This window comes from Dromiciops gliroides, chromosome 3 (genome assembly GCF_019393635.1).
Source record: "Dromiciops gliroides isolate mDroGli1 chromosome 3, mDroGli1.pri, whole genome shotgun sequence".
Classification (NCBI taxonomy): Eukaryota; Metazoa; Chordata; class Mammalia; order Microbiotheria; family Microbiotheriidae; genus Dromiciops; species Dromiciops gliroides.
This window is the reverse complement of record NC_057863.1, coordinates 607838308-607857746: the sequence shown is the minus strand read 5'-3', so window position 1 is coordinate 607857746 and position 19439 is coordinate 607838308. Positions and strand designations below refer to the sequence as shown.

The following is a 19439-nucleotide window of genomic DNA, read 5'->3' as shown; positions in this document are numbered from 1 at the left end:
AGTCTGAGCTTGTATTAGTCCCTTCGGGACACCCTACACTCCTGCTACACCCATTTACACTGGCCCCAGGCTGATGATCTCTAAGCCTTTGCTGACACTGATCTCAGTGCCTAGAATGCAGCTCTCTCCCCAGAGGGAACTTGAAAGGCCCTTAGGAATCAGTCAGTCCAGCACACTCATCTTAGGAAGGAGATGACACAATTAGCAAGGACTTGAATTGGAATTTCAAATCAGGTCATGAGAATCTTTCCACCACATTAAGATGTCCCCTTCATCGCCTGTTAAATATGCTTTATCAATGGACAAACATCTATTAGGTGTCTATTATGTGCTGGGCACTGCCCTGGGGGTGTGAAGACATCATGGAAATATACCCTCAAGGAGCAGGGAGGCAGGGTTGGCCAGAGAGCTGGACATGCACTCTAGCCTATTGCTAATGGCTATTGAGAACCAATGGCTTCCGGTTAGTCCTCTTGTGTCGCTGTGACAAGGAGTTGTCAGAGATGGTTGGTACCTGGTCCAGGAAAAATCTGTTCCCTGAGTGGACTATTAAAGCTGCACAAAAGGGGCGGCTAGGTGGCACAGTAGATAAAGCACCAGCCCTGGATTCAGGAGTACCTGAGTTCAAATCTGGCCTCAGACACTTGACACTTACTAGCTGTGTGACCCTGGGCAAGTCACTTAACCCCCATTGCCCCGCCCCCCCCCCAAAAAAAGCTGCACAAAAGCCGCAGTCTCCCTCTTTTGAGACAAGAGCTTGGGACTTTTGATAGTTCTTCCTTAGGTTTCTGTGGATGCTGGGGATGGGAAGAGGGTGCTTTAAATGAACTAATATATGTAAAGCACTTTGCAAACCTTAAAGCACTGTATAAATATTAATCTAAAGTTGGTTAGACAGGCTGCCCCTGTGGTCCCAGGCTAGACAATGACTCCATCCCACTTAAGGTAAGCAACAAGATGCCTGCCTCCATTCATTTATCAAGTGAGAACAAATCTCCACTATTGTTGAGGTATAAGCAAGGACTGTATACCTCCCTAGGTGCAGACTAGAAGTCTGCTTGGATTGGCAGAGGAAACCACTCTCACCCCCCCCCCCCAAAGCATAGATGTCCTTCCCAAAGCAGCCAACTCTTCATTTCGCACTATGTTCCTTGGATTTGTACGATCATTATGTCCCCCCAGGAAACTCATCTGCTTTGGTGATGCCTCACCAGAATCCTCAGTAGCCTCGGCCCCTCTGATTGGAGGACTGGAAGATAGATCCAAAAACTTCTCCCAAAGCATCCGTATAAACTCTTCACTTCCTACCAGTTACACTCCTTGTATCTGACTCCACCAACATCAGCTCCCAGGCTGGGGGTACCCACCCAAACCCCATTTTTAATCTTCCTTTTGTGTGTTGCTTTCCCTCCCTGAGGCAGGAACTGTCTTTCTTTTTCTTATTTGGGTCTCCAGGCCTAGCACAGTATCTGGCATATAGTAGTATTTGTTGTGTTGTATTGTATTGCACTGTACTGTAAAAACCCAATGAGCTGGTTGGAATCAGGGAGTCAAGTGCTTGGAAGAGAAAAGAGAATAGTCCAGTTAAATCCCTGAGAAGGAATCATTTGGGGGTAGGGAGTGGGGAAGAGTCTTGGAAGGCCCTGGTCCTAGGCCTACCCCTCATCCCCACTCTTTGGCCAGTGGAGCCTGGTAAACTTCAAAAAGTATGGAGGATTTAGTGGTGCAAAGGCTAGAGCTCAGGCCCTGAAGTCAGGAAGAGCTAAATCCAAATTTAGCCTGAGACATTTATTGGCTATGACACCCTGGCCAAGTCACTTCATCTTTGTCTGCCTCCGTTTCCCCACTATACGATGGGGATTACAACATCTACTTTGAGGATTAAATGAGATAATGTTTGTAAAGCACTTAGTACAGTGCCTGGCATATAGCACACACTTAATAAATGCTTATTCCCTTTCTTTTTTTCCTGGACGTCCTAGCAGTGTCTCTCGACAACAGTGTTTGCATTGGGAGCCCAGAATGGATTGGATTGAGGACGAAAGCAGACTGAAGGCTCTACAGAGAGCCCAGCATACCATGTGTAAGAGGAATATCTTGAGACTTCCAACAAACAGATATCCAGGAGCTGTCACCCCTTTATGACATGGGCTCTCTCTCCAAGCTCGAGCCCATCTTCCCCTGTACTGATCATGATGCAGAAAGAGTGTGGCCCAGATTTTTGGAGGGAATGTCTATACTAACTATACCACCTTGGTAAATACTGCTTTTGAAAAGCTAATTGAGAATAGCTGACTAATCTCTATGGACTGATAACAGCAGGGAGCACACACTAGTAGGGGATTGTGAGTTACAGCATTAGAAAACCACCCCCAACTCCTCCAGCATGCTCTGGGGATTGAACTTGTCAGGGTGACTGAGGGTTTGGAGAGTAGCTCCAAAGTATGTTACATTCACTATTATTTCTTTTTTTTTTTTTTTTTGGTGAGGCAGTTGGGGTTAAGTGACTTGCCCAGGGTCACACAGGTAGTAAGTGTTAAGTGTCTGAGGCCACATTTGAACTCAGGTACTCCTGAATCCAGGGCCAGTGCTCTATCCACTGCGCCACCTAGCTGCCCCACGTTCACTATTATTAATTTCTCTCCTCTCTCAGCAACAATGGCAACTGAAAACACATGGTAGAGAGAATATATGCTTGCCTAGGCAAAGCTGAGACAGGATCTCGAATCCCTGGCTACCTCTTTTGTTTGTTTCTTTCCCCAACCCAGGTCACTAAACCACAGGTAACAAAGGGAAAGTGGGGAACAGAGAGATATCCCCTCCTCCCTTGCTGGAAGTGCAAGTGAAAGCCACCAGAGTTCCAGGTTAGAGGTTTAAAACAAAGGAACTTTTCTAATATCATCCTTTATAACCTACTGAGGGAGCAGCTCTCCCTGGCTCAGTGGCCAATTATCTTTGACACAGATCCAAGGCATGAGGACAAATGGGAACTAATCAGGAGCAGCTGGTCAAGCATGTCCTTTAGCAAGAGTCCAGAACATATATCTTATCAGAAGGGCCACAGTGTAAACTCAGTTTGAAGGGAAGCATTCAAGTGTGACCCCTTGCTACACATTATACAGGTGAGACAATCTTGTACATATAAACACATAAATACAAGATCATTTTGGGTATTCTGGTAAATGTTTAACAATCTGCTCTTTGGAGGAAAAAATGTACACTGGACACACTTTTCAGTTTAATCTGCATAATTCAAAAATTCTACCTGGCCAGAGTTGATGAAGTGTGAATCTCATGCCATATGTATGCAAATATAGGCATTACCCACCCTTGCTATATATATGGAGACTCTAAGTACCAAAATTCCTGGATAACTTGGATGTATTGACTTCGCATCTCTGGGAAGAGATAGTAAAACTATTTCCCTTCTTACTGGTTATTGTCTATTTCACCAGGTATGTACAAACATACCCAATAAGAAACCAAAAAACAGAATGTTGTGGGAAATTCTTTTTTTCCAGTGTATGGATTTCCTGGACAAAAAACAAGAGAATTGAGAGCAAGCTAGTCAAGAAAAGTCTACAACTATGCCTTACCATCTAACAAAGAAACTCACAGCCTGAACATTTCTATCACATACTGTTGAACATTATGGGTAGCCTGAGACCAGGATGAAAAGCTCAGTAGAGTCAACATGTGTCATTTCCAATATATGCATACAATTCCAACAGGAATTATGCTACAGGCTTTACACAATGTTACTGATCATGTCTGGGCAAGAATCACAACTACTATTGACTTGCATTTTGGAATTTTGGATGAAGGAAGTGAATACACTTACCCTTATACTCAATGCTGAAAGAAACCTTTTGTCCATGCTCTGAGGTGGAGAGCACATATGCCTGGCAGCAGCCCAACTAAATTTCTACATGGGTCCCCTGTGTGTGTTCTCAGAACTGGGCTTTCATTGTAATATGGTGTTTTATATTTTTGTGTGTTTCAATTATTTCCCACAACTAAGCTAAAAATTCCTTGAAGGCAACATTCTGTCTTTTTAAATCTTTGCATTAGTATGGTGCACACTACCCACACCCTCTTAATAAATGTTAGTTGAACAAAATTAATTTTATAATAACATCAGCAATCAATGAGGCTAAACAAAATCATGGAAACATGAAATTGTGGAAAGAACCCTGGATTTGAGTTTGGGACGACCTAGGCTCAAATTTTGCTTCAGTTATTCACTAGGGAACCATAGGCAAATCATTTTCCCTCAGGGTCCTCAACTATCAAATGTGGGGGGCTCAACTAGTTAAACTGTAAGGTTCCCTCCAACCCTTCTATCCCTTCCAGCTCTGACATTTTCAGTCTAGAGCCTCTTCCAGCTCTAACATTCGATGCTATAAAGTTCTCTCTTGGTTTGTGGGTGCCTCTGGTAGTGCTCTATGTCTAGGAGAGCTCTACATCACCTCACACTCCCTGCCCAGAGGTATTCTCTCCAGCCACCTGTATCCTCAGCACATCCCGACCTTCCCGGTTCTGGAACCGGAGTCAATTTGATACTGCCTTTGCTACTGGAAAAGATGTTAGTTTGCTCTGTCGTGGATGCACTCGTCTTCCCTGTAACATTTTGAACCAAAATAGTGCCTCCCTGCCCATTCTCCTGTGTTGTCTTTCCCCTACTAGAATTTAAGCTCCTTTGAGGGCAGGGACTGTGTTTTTGCACCATACTTGACAGTCAATAAACTGATTAATACTAACTATGTGCTAAGTACTAGGGATACAAAAAAGCAAAAACCAGTCCCTACCTTCACGGAACTTACAGCCTAACATGCAACCAACTGCACAAACGAGATACGCAATGATTGCTTAATGAATGTTTTTTCACTCATTTGCTGTTCTGGGGTTCCTGTGACTTTTTTTGTTAGCTGGTTTTAGGATCTTTTTCTAACATGCTTTAGTTTTCCCTCATGAAATTCAATCGTTTCCAAATCACCTCTTCTTCAGGAACTTGTACTGCCTACTCAAACCTCGGGGATCGTCAATTACTTTTGCGCCTGCGCAAAGCTCCAACTCTTCCCCTCCCGACCCCGTCCGCTTTCTCTTCTAAGCATAAATTTACGTCGGGGGCGGAGTCTCGGCCGGAGGCGGGCACCCGCTTCCGGAAATGCGTCACTGACGGACGAGCGTTCGACCGGATGTTGTAGAGGTGGTTTCCTTATTTTTCCGGAAGCAGGGAGAAGGTGGGGGAGAGATTCGCGGCGATGGCGTCTGGAGTGGAGGCTGAGGTAGTGGGGGTTCAGACCGGAGGGGTCGGGGAGCTTGGGGAACCCGGGGAGGCCGGAGCTCCGGGATGTCGGGGAGGCCATGGGCGCGGGACTATTCGCGCGGAGGGAAGCCAGGTCTGGCTGACTGTCCCTTCGGCGGTGCAGGCCCGCACTGAGACCCCAGAGGAGGAGGAGGAGGAGGAGGAGGAAGAGGAGCAACCCCTGACGGCGGCCGAGGCGCGGGCTGCCCAGAAGCGAGAGGAGAGGCTGAGGAAGTTCCGGGAGCTGCACCTGAAAAGGGTAAGTTAGGCCCCGGAGTGGGGGTGGGCACGGGGGTCATGGGGGGGGCGTGGCCTGCACCTGCCTCGGAGCTCCTGCTGTCACAGTGTAGGAGCTGGGACGGCTAAGGGGTGTGTTGGACAGAGCTCTGGACTTGCGGGAGCTCGGATACTTACTCGCTGTAGCCCCCGCGCAGCCTCAGTTTTGTCCTCTGTAAAACGGGGGTGATCGTGGCACCCGCCTCGCGGGGCTGTTAGGAGCGTATCACGAGATAGTGTGTGTAAAGCGCTTTGAGAACCTTAGACACGATCGCGATTATTAATATTCACAAGAATGATAAACGCTGTGTAAGTAGTTAATGGAGAGCCGGTCCGGCATGATTATTTAGAGTCAAGAAGACCTGGCATCAAATCCTCCCTCTCGGAGACTTACTGTGTCGCCCTGGACAAGTGACTTAACCTCTCAGAACCTGTTTCCTCATCTGTCAGATGGGGGAGGGGGGGCGCGCTAGATGGTGTTAGACTCCAAACCTGCGATCCCATTAAGCACTTAGCAATAACAACTAACATGTTTATAGCCCTTTAAGGTTTGTAAAGCAATGTACATATTACATCATTTGATCCTCCCAGCTACCTTGAGGTAGGGTTCCCATTGTCCCCAATTCACAGTTGAAGAAACAGGCTGACACACGTTAAGTGACTTATCCATTGTTGAAAGACAGGTTTTTTTTTAAGAGCTAAAGGAGCCCTGTTAAGAGTAACCATAAGGGGCAGCTAGGTCTCACCCTGGAGTCAGGAAGGCCTGAGTTCAAAAAATCCAGCTTTAGATACTTGACACTTACTAGCTGTGTGACCCTGGGCAAGTCAATTAATCCTGATTGACTCAAACATCTGGGGCCATCTCCAGTCATCCTGGTGTATATCTTGCCTTCCAGCCCAGATGACTGTGGAGGAGAGAGTGAGGCTGGTGACTTTGCGCAGCCCTCCCTCCCTGATGTCATGGTCCTCTTCAGAATGAAGGACAAAGAACAACAACAGTGACTACAAAAGAAAAGTCAGAGGACTGGTTCAATAAAGTTATCACCTCTTTATCTGATAAAGCTTAGTGGATACTTAACAAATGTCCATTGACTGGCATATAAAGAAAATATTGTTTCCTTTGGTTTGGTATAAATGGCTATGCAAACGAGCACATCTGCTTTCCCCTTGTTACAAGTGCTAAGCATCCTCTTGTAAGTACCTGTAATAAGTAAATTAGAAATATATAAAGTATACATTTTGTGTACAAAGGGGAGGCTCTAGGTTCTGGGAAATTAAAAAGGGTGCCTCAGAGCTCAGGGGAAGACACATCCCTTTTCTTTGTCCATTCAGTTTAACAAACACTTATTAAAGGCCTTCCAGGTCCAGGGTCTTGTGCTTTGGTCAGGATGGGGATAGGAACTACCTCTACCTCTACTAATGCAGGTTGAAATCTCTGCCACTTAGATTCTTAGAGCCCAAGGCCTGAAAAATTGTGACTGCCTCTGGATCACAAAGTCAGTGTCTGTCAGAAGTAGCATTTGACTCTGCCACACCTCCTGTTTTTTGGGGTTTTTTTTTGGTGAGGCGATGGGGGTTAAGTGACTTGCCCAGGGTCACACAGCCAGTAAGTGTAAAGTGTCTGAGGCTGGATTGGAACTCAGGTCCTCCTGACTCCAGGGCCGGTGCTCTATCCACTGTGCCACCTAGCTGCCTCACCTCCTCTACTTCTAAGCTCAAAGAGCTTAAACCCTAAATGTAAACAAATGAGTGTTTTACAAGCTAAATTAATAAATGGAGGCCTCAGAGAGGTCAGCAAGATTCAGAGATCCCATGGGCAGTCTTTGAAGGCTTCCTGGAGATCCTGGCACCTGAGCTGGGCCTCAGAGAAAAGTAGTAATTTCACCAAGCGGTGATGTGTCTTCTAGGCCTAGTGGATAAAATGCACAGAAGCAGTTGGTCTGGGCATGATCCCAGAAGTAGCCTCCTGAGGTCTCTTTCTCTGGCAGAGCTTTGGGCTGGATCTGTGTCCATGTGGTCTGGCTCCTCCTCTCCCACCGCCCCCCCCCCTCGGCAGTGAGGGTTAAGTGACTTGCCCAGGGTCACACAGCTAGTAAGTATCAAGTGTCTGAGGCCGGATTTGAACTCAAGGTACTCCTGAATCCAGGGCCAGTGCTCTATCCACTGTGCCACCTAACTACCAGGCTCCATCCAGTCATCCAGGCAGCTGCCAGAGCAATATTTCTAAGCCACAGGTCTCACCATGTCATATATTGCTTTGGGGGGGGCGGGGAGCTAGATGGCAAAGCAGATAAAACATCATCCCTGGACTCAGGAGGACCTGAGTTCAAATCTTGCCTCAGACACTTGACACTTAACTAGCTGTGTGACCCTGGGCAAGTCACTTAATCCTCATTGCCCCGCCAAAAAAAAAAAAACAACAACAAAAAACCTTTTCACCCCAATGTTTAAGGCCTTTTACTGTCTGACTCTAACCTGCTTTTCCATTCCTCTTATACATCATTCAGTTCATATTAGATTTTCTAGTGAATCTGGCCTACTATTTCCTGAACTCCTCATTTTAGCTGCCCCTATTGATTTAAATTGCACAAATAGGGGTGGCTAGGTGGCGCAGTGGATAAAGCACCGGCCCTGGATTCAAGAGGACCTGAGTTCAAATCCGACCTCAGACACTTGACACTTACTAGCTGTGTGACCCTGGGCAAGTCACTTAACCCCCATTGCCCCGCAAAAAAACCCAAAAAAAAACAACAAATAAATTGCACAAATAGATCCCTATGCTTCACCTTGGCCTATCAGAATGACTATTTATCTTTCCTTGGGACTTAGCTCAGGTGTGACTTCTTCTATGAATGACTTCCTAATCCTCCCTTTTGTTAATGAGTTTTCCTCTCCTCTGATGTCCTTGTATTTACTTATTTGTGGATGTTTTTTCCACACAGTAAAATGTAAGTTTCTTGAGGGCAGAATATTTGTATTTGTCTATTTCCAGCACCTAGCACAGTGCTTTTAGGCACATCGCTGGGACTTTCTGAATGAGACTAGTTTGGCTGAAGGGAAGAGCATATGAAAGGAGCCAGTGGTGAGGATTGCAAAGCAGAGATACTTGTTTGGAAATGCGTTAAACCAGATGCCTTTTGGGTCTCTTCCAACTCTGAGCCTCTGTGAAATAAGATTTGAAAGGTAGGCTAGAGCCACATCATGGAGACATGACTAGTAGCTTGTATTTTATTCTGTGAACAGCTGAGGGGTGTCAAGGTGCCGAGCTTTGTGATTAGATCTCCCCATTAGGAAGATTATTTCTGTATTGGAGTGAAGTTCAGGATAAAGGGGGAGAGACTGCAAGCAGGACACCGGGTTAAGTAATTGCCAGGCCAGAAGGCAAGAGGAACTGAACCAAGGTAATATCAGTAATGAATAGAAGAAGACAAAAAACAAGTCTTGTGGAAGCAGGATCCACAGCACTTGACAACTGATTGACAGTGGATAAGGGAAAGGAAGGAGCCAAGAAAAACAAGAGCTCACATTTATGTAACAACTTCACATTTACAAAACATTTTCCTTACAACACCTCCTAGGCTGGGTAGTACAAGTATTTCCTTATTTTCAAACCTAGTGGTGATAAAGAGCCAGCCACTGGAGTTTATTTAGAAGGGGGCTGACATGAAACCTTCACTGTAGGACATTCATTCCGGTGGCTATATATGGATGTTGGATTGGAGTTAGGAAAGGTGCAAGGCAGGAAGACCAAAGAAGAAGCTTTTGTAGTTGTCCAGGAGAGAGGGTACATTGGCTTGAATGGCAGGGATTGCTGTGGGAGGACAAGAGGATATACATTTCAGAAATGTTGTGGAAATAGAAACAGTAAGATTGGGCAGCTGGTTGGCCGTATGGGATAGTGAGAGTGAGAGTCAAGGGTGAGACCGAGATTACCACCCATGTAAACTGGAAGGATGTCAGGCCATTGGAAGAATGGAGGGTGACCGGGTGTGTACTTGAGAGCAACAAGAAAATTCACTGGGTTTTGATGTTCGTTTCCCTTACTATTTTTTTTTTTTTTGGTGAGGCAATTGGGGTTAAGTGACTTGCCCAGGGTCACACAGCTAGTAAGTGTTAAGTGTCTGAGGCCGGATTTGAACTCAGGTCCTCCTGACTCCAGGGCCAGTGCTCTATCCATCCCTTACTATTTTTAATCATCTGGAGCATTCCTCTGTGATTTGTTCATATGCTTTGACCACTTGTCTTATTGTCTTATTTTTCTAAATTTGCAAAGCATTTCCCCCTCAAAAACCCTGTAAAATAGCGAGAGGCATTATCCCCATTTTTCAGATGAAGAAACTTGAGACAGACATTACATAAATTGCCTAGGGACGAATAGCTAATATCAGTGGAATTCAAACACTGGTCACCTGATTCCATGTCCAGTTTTTAATACCTAGCTCAGCTTCTTAGTTCTTGTGTGACTTAAGTCATTGAAAACCTTTTTGAGCCTCAGTTTTTTTCATCTGAATTGTAAGATGAAGGTGTGGAACTGGGTGACTTTTAACTCTTCTTCCAGCTCCGAATCTCTTCTTTCCACTGGACTAAAACTGTGTCTATTTCTATTTTTCTTCAGTTTGTGTGTCTAGCTCTTGTTAACCATTTGGTAATTCATTTGAAAAGATCTCTGCATCTAAAATTTGCTCCCCATCAGTCGTGTTTTTACAAGGAATAAGAGGACTCTGGAGAATCTTCCAAGGCATTTTTGGCCCTGAGACTCTAGACTCACATCAATTTGTTTAGTCCTGATTTTTCAACATCTAGGTATTTCTCCATATTAGTCTTTTGTGGTGGCGACACATTTTTCTCATGTCTTTAGAATGAAGCCCGAAAGTTAAATCATCAGGAGGTTGTGGAAGAAGATAAAAGGCTCAAGCTGCCAGCAAACTGGGAGGCTAAGAAGGCTCGTTTGGAATGGGAACTTCAGGTTGAAGAAAAGAAGAAGGTAATTACAACCATCCTGTACTTCTGGCTGGGGCTGACCAGGTATTACCTCTGTTGGCATAGTCACAACCTCTTTGAGCCTCAGTTTCTCCAGCTGTAAAACGAGATGGCTAGATGAGATGATCTCCACAGTCGACACCAACACTAAACCTGTGATTCTTTGTGGAATCAGGCTTTTTAAAGCTGATTCTCATATTGTAAAACATGGCCTCCTGTAAAAAAGCACTGTGGAAATGGATTGGGGTCATTATTTCTTTTTTAAATCAGGTCATTAAATCCTAGGATTTAGAGCCGGGAAGGAACTTAGAGGTGATTTCATCTGACTCTGGTTTTACAGAAAGAGCACATTAGACCCAAGGAAGGAAGTAACTAATGCCCAAGATACTGAAAAACTGGGACCCCAGGTCAGGGTCATGGGATCATAAGATATTTAGCTGGCAGAGACTTGGAGTGGAAGAACGAACACATTTAGACCCAAACTTTAGGGAAATCACTTTGTAGCTCAGTGGAGGATGTCTTGGAATGGGAACAGGCTTGAAGTTGGGAGATTATAGGAGATGATTGTGGTTGTTTGAGTTGTAAACTGGAGGTGGATGTGAGAGCTGGTAAGAACACCATCCAGCAACTGGTTAGATGTATGGTATAAAGAAGGGTGAAGAGCCAAGGATAACACAGGTTATAACAGTGGGCAACTGAAAGAATGGTGGTGCAGTAACCAATGAAAGTGACGTCTGGAAGCAGAGAGGGCTTGGGGAGATAATAAACTGTAGTTCAGACATGTTGGATTTTTAGGTCCTAAAGAATATCCTTTAAAATGTCCAGCAGGCAGTTGGTGATGTGGGACTGGAGCCCAGGAGAGACATGGGAAGATAGTAATTGAACCCCTGGAAAAACTAGGCTTGAGTCCCATCACCATCATTGGATAATTCTGTGATGTTGACTCGCCGCTCTGGGCTTCAGGGGCCTCATGTGCAGAATGGGGTGGTGCTCTTTGCTCTTTGGAGAATGCAGTATGATATAATGGTTAGAGCAATGGGTCTGGAGTCAGGAAAGACATTTTTTTCCATTGTATCCAACTCTCTGTGACTACATTTGGGGTTTTCTTGGCAGAGATACTGGACTGGTTTGCCATTTCCTTCTCCAGCTCATTTTACAGATGAGGAAACCGAGGCAAGCAGGGTCAAGTGACTTGCCCAGAGTCACACAGCTAGTACATGTCTGAGGCCAGATTTGAACTCAGGAAGATGAGTCTCCCTGCCTCTAGACTTGGCAAGCTGTGCATTATGGTGCCACCCAGCTGCTCTTGGAGTGAGGGAAACCTGAGATCAAATTCCACCCCAGATACTTCCTACCTGCATGACCCTGGCCTCTTTATATATCTTGAGCTCATTTCCTCAGCTATCAAATAAGAGAGTTGGACTTGATAGTCTTTGAGGTCCCTCCCAGCTCTCAGTCCCTGGTCTTTTGATTTAATATCATGTGTGAAGCTTTTATTGCAGAAAATATCACACAAAGATACAAATTCAGCTATTTGGTTATTTTTTTTTTTTTTGCGGGGCATTATGGGTTAAGTGACTTGCCCAGTGTCTGAGGCCGGATTTGAACTCAGATACTCCTGAATCCAGGGCCGGTGCTTTATCACTGGGCCACCTAGCCGCCCTTTTGGTTATTTTTTTTAAAAGAGCTTTGATCTTTTAGGAATGTGCTGCAAGGGGGAAGACTATGAACGAGTGAAGTTACTGGAGATCAGTGCGGAAGATGCAGAAAGGTGGAGAGAAAGAAGAAGAGGAAAAACCCAGATCTGGGCTTTTCAGGTAAATCCTTTTCGTTGACTAGATTGCTGATTCACAGTGAGGTCGCCTCCTCAGTGGGGCACACCTAGATTCTCATACTGGGGCGGGCTCATGCCTGTGAAGCCCCAAAGCCGTTCATGCCTATTCGTCTCCTACAAATGCTCCGTACAGGATCTGATCAGGTTGTTCAAGGCATCTGCTCTGGCTCATCACTTCAGGGTTGCCAGTGCAGCGTGGAAGCTGTCCTTTGCTGTCCTCACCAGCCTCCCACTGCTCTTGTCAGGCAGGCCCTTCCTCAAGCCTTGTGTAACAGCTGAAATGTAATCTGCACATGGGAATCACCGTCTCTGGTTGGGTGTGGAAACAGGCTCTCAATAGATGGTGTTTTTCACTTTTCAGACCAAAATGGCATTAAAACTTAGATCATCCATTTTCTAAGGATATAGACACTATCCCAGTATCCCTGGCATTTTCAGGCATCTCTTACAGAGAAAGCTTGGGGGTTTTACCTGATTAATGATTACCATGTCTACTCTCACCCCCCAAGTAAAGTCATGTTCATGGCGTGGAAGTGAGCCTGGTCCTGCGGCAGCAGAGTCCAAGTTTTTTGACATCTGCCAGTCTGAAGGCTTCAGCTATCAGCCTATGCTTGAGGACCAGCCTAGGTGACTGTAGAGAACTGCATTAGCCAGGCCAGGCTCCTTTTGGCCTCTCTCTAGTTCTTTGGTCTAGTTCTCAGTGAACAGATTGGTGAGAGAGCTCTTCATCCATAAAAGGGACAGGAGTGCGTTGCCACTCCCTAGTACTGGTCAAACCAGAATTCTCAGGTTAACCAAATCAATCCAAAGGTTATGTGTTGGAGTCAGAAGAATTTTGTGGGCATCGTCTCGGAAGTCCAGAGTGAAGGGCGTCCTCAGAGTAGGCCAAGGAAACACACGGTGGCCTGAGCAGAAGAATGATTTCTCTCATGTAAATTCTAACTCGGCATTCTCCCTCCCATCCCTTTCTTCTCCTGGGCCTGCAACACTCTTCAAACAATCTTGGATTTGGAAGGGATCTTAGAGTCTGTCTAGTCCAGCTGTACTTGAACAAAAAACCTCTATGATATACCTGACCATGGGGTTGTCTAATAAGTTAGTAAATCGAAAAGTATTTATTGTGCACATGCCATGCACCAGGCCTTTGTGCTTGAAATAGGCTTTAAATTGAAGGCTTCTAGTGAGGGAGAACCCTGACTCTAACCTCCCCAGGAAGTCCTTTCCACTTTGGGACAGCCAACGAAAAGGCACCTCTACAGCTTCTATCCCCTGCTCCTACTTCTGCCCTCAGAGGCATGTTGGCCGCTAAGTTGTGGGTATTTTTGGTCAGAGCAATTAATGAAGCTAATTTCCTAAGGCATGGAGCGGTTGCCATCTGTAGTGGAGGGAGCCTTTACCCTGCTGATCTGTGTGCTGTTATTGCTTCAAGACTCCAACAGAGAAATGAATAAATTACTGTCTGTAACGAAACAATTTCCCATTTTATTCTAAAGACTATGCAGCTGCTCAGTTGCGCCAGTATCATCGGTTGACCAAGCAGATCAAACCTGATATGGAAACATATGAAAAACTGAGAGAGAAACAGTAAGTACTGGGATCCAAGATCAATCAACCTTTGTTTCTTTTCCTAACATAAACACCATCTATTCCACTGCAAAGGTCTGTGCCATCCCTAGTGCTGTACACCCCCAGAGGATGTCCTTAGGTCCCAGTGAAGAGGCTCTGGTATCTACCACCACCTGGAGCAGTCATTTAAGTACTGTCTGTCTCAGAAGTACTTGGTAGAGTATTTAAATTTTACATGGAGACTGTTTAACAACGCAGTAGTAGAACAGGAGGGCAGCTAGGTGGCACAGCGGATGGAGCACTGGTCCTGAAGCAGGGAGGACCTGAGTTCAAATCTCACCTTAGATACTTACTAGCTTTGTGACGCTGGACAAGTCACTTATCCCCAATTGCCTTAAACGTCAAGGGCCATCTTCAGTCATCCTGGTGTATATCTTTTTTTTTTTTAATTTTTTCTTTTTTGGTGAGGCAATTGGGGTTAAGTGACTTGCCCAGGGTCACACAGCTAGTAAGTATTAAGTGTCTGGGGTCGGATTTGAACTTAGGTCCTCCTGAATCCAGGGCCAGTGCTCTATCCACTGCACCACCTAGCTGCCCCCAATCCTGGTGTATATCTTACCACCAGGACCATATGGCTCTGGAGGAGAGAGTGAGGCTGGTGATTTTGCACAGCCCTCCCTCACTTAAATCTGATGGCATGGTCCTCTTTGAGAATGAAGGACAGGGGGTGGCTAGGTGGCGCAGTGGATAAAGCACCGGCCCTGGATTCAGGAGTACCTGAGTTCAAATCCGGCCTCAGACACTTGACACTTACTAGCTGTGTGACCCTGGGCAAGTCACTTAATCCCCATTGCTCTGCAAAAAAAAGAAAAAGAAAAAGAGAATGAAGGACAAACAACAAGTAAAACAGGAAGTCCAGCACGGCAGTGGGGGGTTGGGGGCGGAGGCGGGGGGCGATTTCAGGCTGAAGGAAAAGTGTGGGACCGAGGCACAGGGTTGGGAAGGCCTTGGAAGCAAAGGCTAAGATCTGAGGAACAGCAAGAGGCATTTCCCCTCCTGGGATGAGGAGTTAGTCTGCTTGGTCCCAGAGCCAAAAACTAAGACCCATTAAGTGGAAATTAGATGGGCAAAGATAAGGAAAAACTCCCCACCAATCAGAACTGTGCAAGAAAACAAATGTAACCTGTTGCTTCAGAAGATAATCCGGTTCAGGTACACTGTTGTGGGCTGCATGTCTGACACCTGCTCTAGCCCAGCTTCCAAACCTGACTGGGAATCCTCTCTACAACGTACTGACAAGGAGTCATCCAGCTCCTGCCAGAAGACGTTTGGAGCTGTTTTTGGCACAGTCTGCACCCTGCATCTCTGAGGACATGCCCATGTCTCTGAGTCTGGCTGTACAGAAGTGACACAGAATCAGGAAGATCTGAGTTCACTTCCAGCCTCAGACCACTCACTAGCCTCTGAATCAGGGCAAGTCATTGCACTCTGTCTGCCTTGTTTTCTCAGTCTGTAAATGAGGGTCAAATGAGAGGATGTTTTTATAGTGCTTAATGTAGTGCCTGGCACATAGGAGACCCTTCATAAGTGTTGGCTTCTCCCCCTCCCCCCTGCCAGAGCAAGCATCATGTCATCTATGTGATCCAGTGTTCAGATGGAGGTTGCGTAACCGATTACCTGGGAAGTTGTAGAAGGCATTCATTCTTTAGATAGGAGTTGGACTGAGGGACCTTAGAGAGATTAATTCCAACTCTGGGATTCTGGAATTCAGTGCCCTGGATTCTGTTCCCCATCCCAGCACTGTCTGGGGGGCCGCTGGGGGAAAGTTGAGCTAGTCTCTAAAGTCCTTTCAAGACTTAACATTCTCAGTGATTCTGTTCAGTCCTAAATTCAGTACTTCATATTCCCACTGCTCAGCATTTGTGATAAAATATGGGTTCATAATGTTCTAATTTGGATCTCTTGCAGTGGAGAAGAATTCTACCCAACATCCAATAGTCTTCTTCATGGAACACATGTACCTTCTACAGAGGAAATCGATAGGATGGTTATAGATCTAGAAAAACAGTAAGTACAAGCCTGGGAGTTGAGCAGTTTCCATGCAGACTACCATTGCACACCACTGCTATCCTAACTTCGCACAGTGTCTTGACTTGTTTATTACATCAGTTCATTTCTGATCTCCCAGAGGCACGTATTTCTTCCAATGTTTGCAGACTGGCGATCTCCCCCTGTGCCTTTTCATCCATGAAACTATTGTCCACATTATCCTGTAAATACTACACCAGAGAGAATCTTCCTAACATGCTGAGACTTTTACCTCTTTTGGCGTTGCTGTCATAATACAGATTTCTCATATAATAATTTTGTGCTTGTCATTCATGTGAAGTGTTTGTAGAGGAGGGATTATTATGAAGTTGAATTTTAATAGTATTTTTAAAAATCAAAGCAGGGTGTTGATGCAACTATTGTAGTCATTGCAAGAGTAAGTTCTGAATTTAAATCATTCCCATTTTTTACTTTGTAACATCACAGTACGTTGAGGCCCTACCAGAATTGTGAGTAAATTGATGTATCTGAGTTATTTGTACTGCTTAATTTAATACATATAAGTAGTTGTTAAGGTGAAGTTATCAGAAGATATTGGGAATGAAAATTCACCTAAACAAGATATTTTCCGGGGCCTTCTGTGTATGTGCAGGCATTGAGAAGCCCCTGCCTTCAGGGAGCTTAATGTCTAGTAAAGGAAAAAAGAGAGTGTTAAGTATAAATTTTTTTTTTTCCATGCTAGAGTCAGCAGACATTTAATTTGAGAGGTTGTAGGGTTTGGAGTAGTTGATCCTTGAAGCCAATTAGTCAAGCATTTATTAACATATGCTAGGCACCGTGCTGAGCACTGGAGAGAAAAAGAAAGGCAAAAAAACTACACCTGTTCTCAAAGATCATAATCTAACAGGGAGACGACTTGCACAGGGTGCATTGGGGGTAGTCTCAGTGGGTAGGCGCTAGCATTAATAGGCATCAGGAAAGGCTTCTTGTAGGAGGGGAGGTTTTAGCTGAAACTGAAGGATGCCAGAAGGCAGTGATGAGGAAGAGGAAACTCTCAGGTATGGGGAGCAGGTAGTGAATATGCCCCAAGGCCAGAGATGGAATATCTTGTTAATGGACTATGAGAAGGCTAAAGCCTATGGGGAAGGGAGAGTGGTGTTAGAAGATTAGGAGAGGACCAGATTGTGAAGGACTGTAAAAGCCAAACAATTTTACATTTAATCTTGGAGTGAGTAGGGAGCCACTCTAGGAAGATGAATCTGATAGCTGAGTGGAAGATGGATTATAGAGGGGAGAGATTTGAGGCAGGCACACCCACCAGCAGCTATTGCAGTAATCCAGGTGTGAGGTGATGAAGACCTGCATCAGGGTTGGGGCAGTGTTAGAGGGGAGAAAAGGGCATGGGTGAGACATTGGATTTAGAAGGGTGAGGGAGAGTGGGGGGTTATGAGTCCAAGTAAACACTTCGGGACTGGGAGGAGGATGGTAACCTGGGCAACAAAAGAGAAGTTAGGAGGGGAGAGGGCAAGATTTTGGAGGAGAGATAGTGAGTTCAGCTTTAGAATGTTGTTTAAGATGTCTATGGGAGGGGCAGGTAGGTGGCACAGTGGATAGAGCACCGGCCCTGGATTCAGGAGTACCTGAGTTCAAATCCGGCCTTGGACACTTGACACTTACTAGCTGTGACCCTGGGCAAGTCACTTAACCCTTATTGCCCAGCAAAAAAAAAAAAAAAGATGTCTATGGGACATCTAGTTCAAGATGTCCAATAGGCATTTGGAGATGGGGGAGATTAGGGTTAAACAAATGGATCTGAGAATCACCTGCATCGAGATGAGATCACCAAGCAAAACAGTATAGAGGGAGGAGGGCCCAGGACAGCGCCTTGGGGAACACCTTTAGTTGGTAAGTGCTCGCTATGGGCCTATATGAGGTTGCTGCAAAGCAGTCTAAGAAGGAGTGGTCAGACAGGTAGGAGAAGAACCAGGAGAATCCTGAAAACAGAAGTGTTTCAAGGAGAAGAGGGTGATGGGACAGCTATAGAGATGGAGAAGAATGAGGATTGAGAAAAGCCATCGGTTACTTAGTTCAGTGGAACTAAGTCGACGGCTAGAATGCAGAACTGAGGAGAGTGAGAGGAAAGGAAATGGAGGCACTGATCATAGATGGCCTTCTCGAGGAGTTACCCATGGGAGGGAGGAGCAGTATGGAAGTATGGCTAGCAGAGATGGGAAGACACAGGCATGTTTGCAGATAGTTGGGATAATGGAGGCGGCAGTGTGTTGGAAAAAATGAGATTGAATATCAGCACTTGGACGTGTAGAGGGACTATCCTTGGCTAGAAGGGCCACATCGATGTTTGAGATAGGAGAGGAAGAGACAGTGCCTGAGATAAGGAGGGGAGAAGGAGCTCTCAGTAAAAGGCAAGGTTCTCACCTGGGGTGGGATGGGATGTTTGAAGAAGGACAAAAAGGTTTAGAAAAGCCACTGTGGTGGGTGGGATGGTGAATTGATTAGGTCCAGTTGAAATGATGTTAAAAGAAAAATCTAAGTTGACCCATTTGTCACAATTTCATTGATATTTTCCAGCTTCATTCAGCAGCATATGAGTAGAAGCAAAGACAAGAGATGATAAGAGTGATCTCATCCAAGGCTGAGGCTTGGGAAGGCAAAATATATAGGGGAGAGGTGGGGGGAGTATTTGAGAGGAGTAGAGAGTTGAATTACATTACCAGGAGTTCAAGAACAGGGAAGAATGTATAGGCGGTGTAGGTGTTTAGACCTGGGAAAGTACTGAGGGGTGGAGGTTTGAAGGTTATGGTGAGGATGAAGAACAGGTTTGGGGGTGGAAAGATGGAGGGAGGAGAGATGGAACAACAGGGTTCATCAGTAAGAAAATCCCTAACTTCCTGGACTTGAAGTCCCAATTTCATTCTTTGAAGGTTTAGACTGTTTCTAAATGGGAACATGTTATTTCTCATATCATGTTTTTCTAAGTTTAGCCTTTAGTCATTCTCATTTCCAAAAGACCAAAAAGTTTTAATCTTTTAAAAAACTTGTTTTGCAGAATTGAGAAACGAGAAAAATACAGTCGGAGGCGTCCTTATAATGATGATTCTGATATTGACTACATTAATGAAAGAAATGCCAAATTCAACAAGAAAGCAGAGAGATTCTATGGGAAATACACAGCTGAAATCAAACAGAATTTGGAGAGAGGAACGGCTGTCTAAACTTCAGGAAACGTTGGACATGGTAGTAAATTGCTATCAGTGGACTATACAAATAAAGAAGGATTCATACTCTTGTATTTAACGCTCAGCTGCATTTCTAAATTTGCATATTTTCATACTTCAAAGTAATGCTATTTTAGGAAAAATGCAACTTGTAAAGAGCTGACCAGTCTTGGTAAGGAACTTGCCCCAC

General features: G+C 45.1%; 1 protein-coding gene across 1 annotated transcript; it reads left to right on the top strand.

Annotated features, from left to right (window-relative positions):
* The first annotated feature begins 5158 nt into the window (after positions 1–5158).
* On the top strand, positions 5159–19323 carry SYF2 (SYF2 pre-mRNA splicing factor). Its single transcript, XM_043995080.1, is given in 9 exon segments — positions 5159–5288; positions 5433–5567; positions 10443–10568; positions 12266–12275; positions 12278–12337; positions 12340–12381; positions 13892–13982; positions 15933–16031; positions 19081–19323. Coding segments are annotated over 9 exon segments (753 nt in total). The 5' UTR covers positions 5159–5264; the 3' UTR covers positions 19247–19323.
* The last annotated feature ends 116 nt before the right edge of the window (positions 19324–19439 follow it).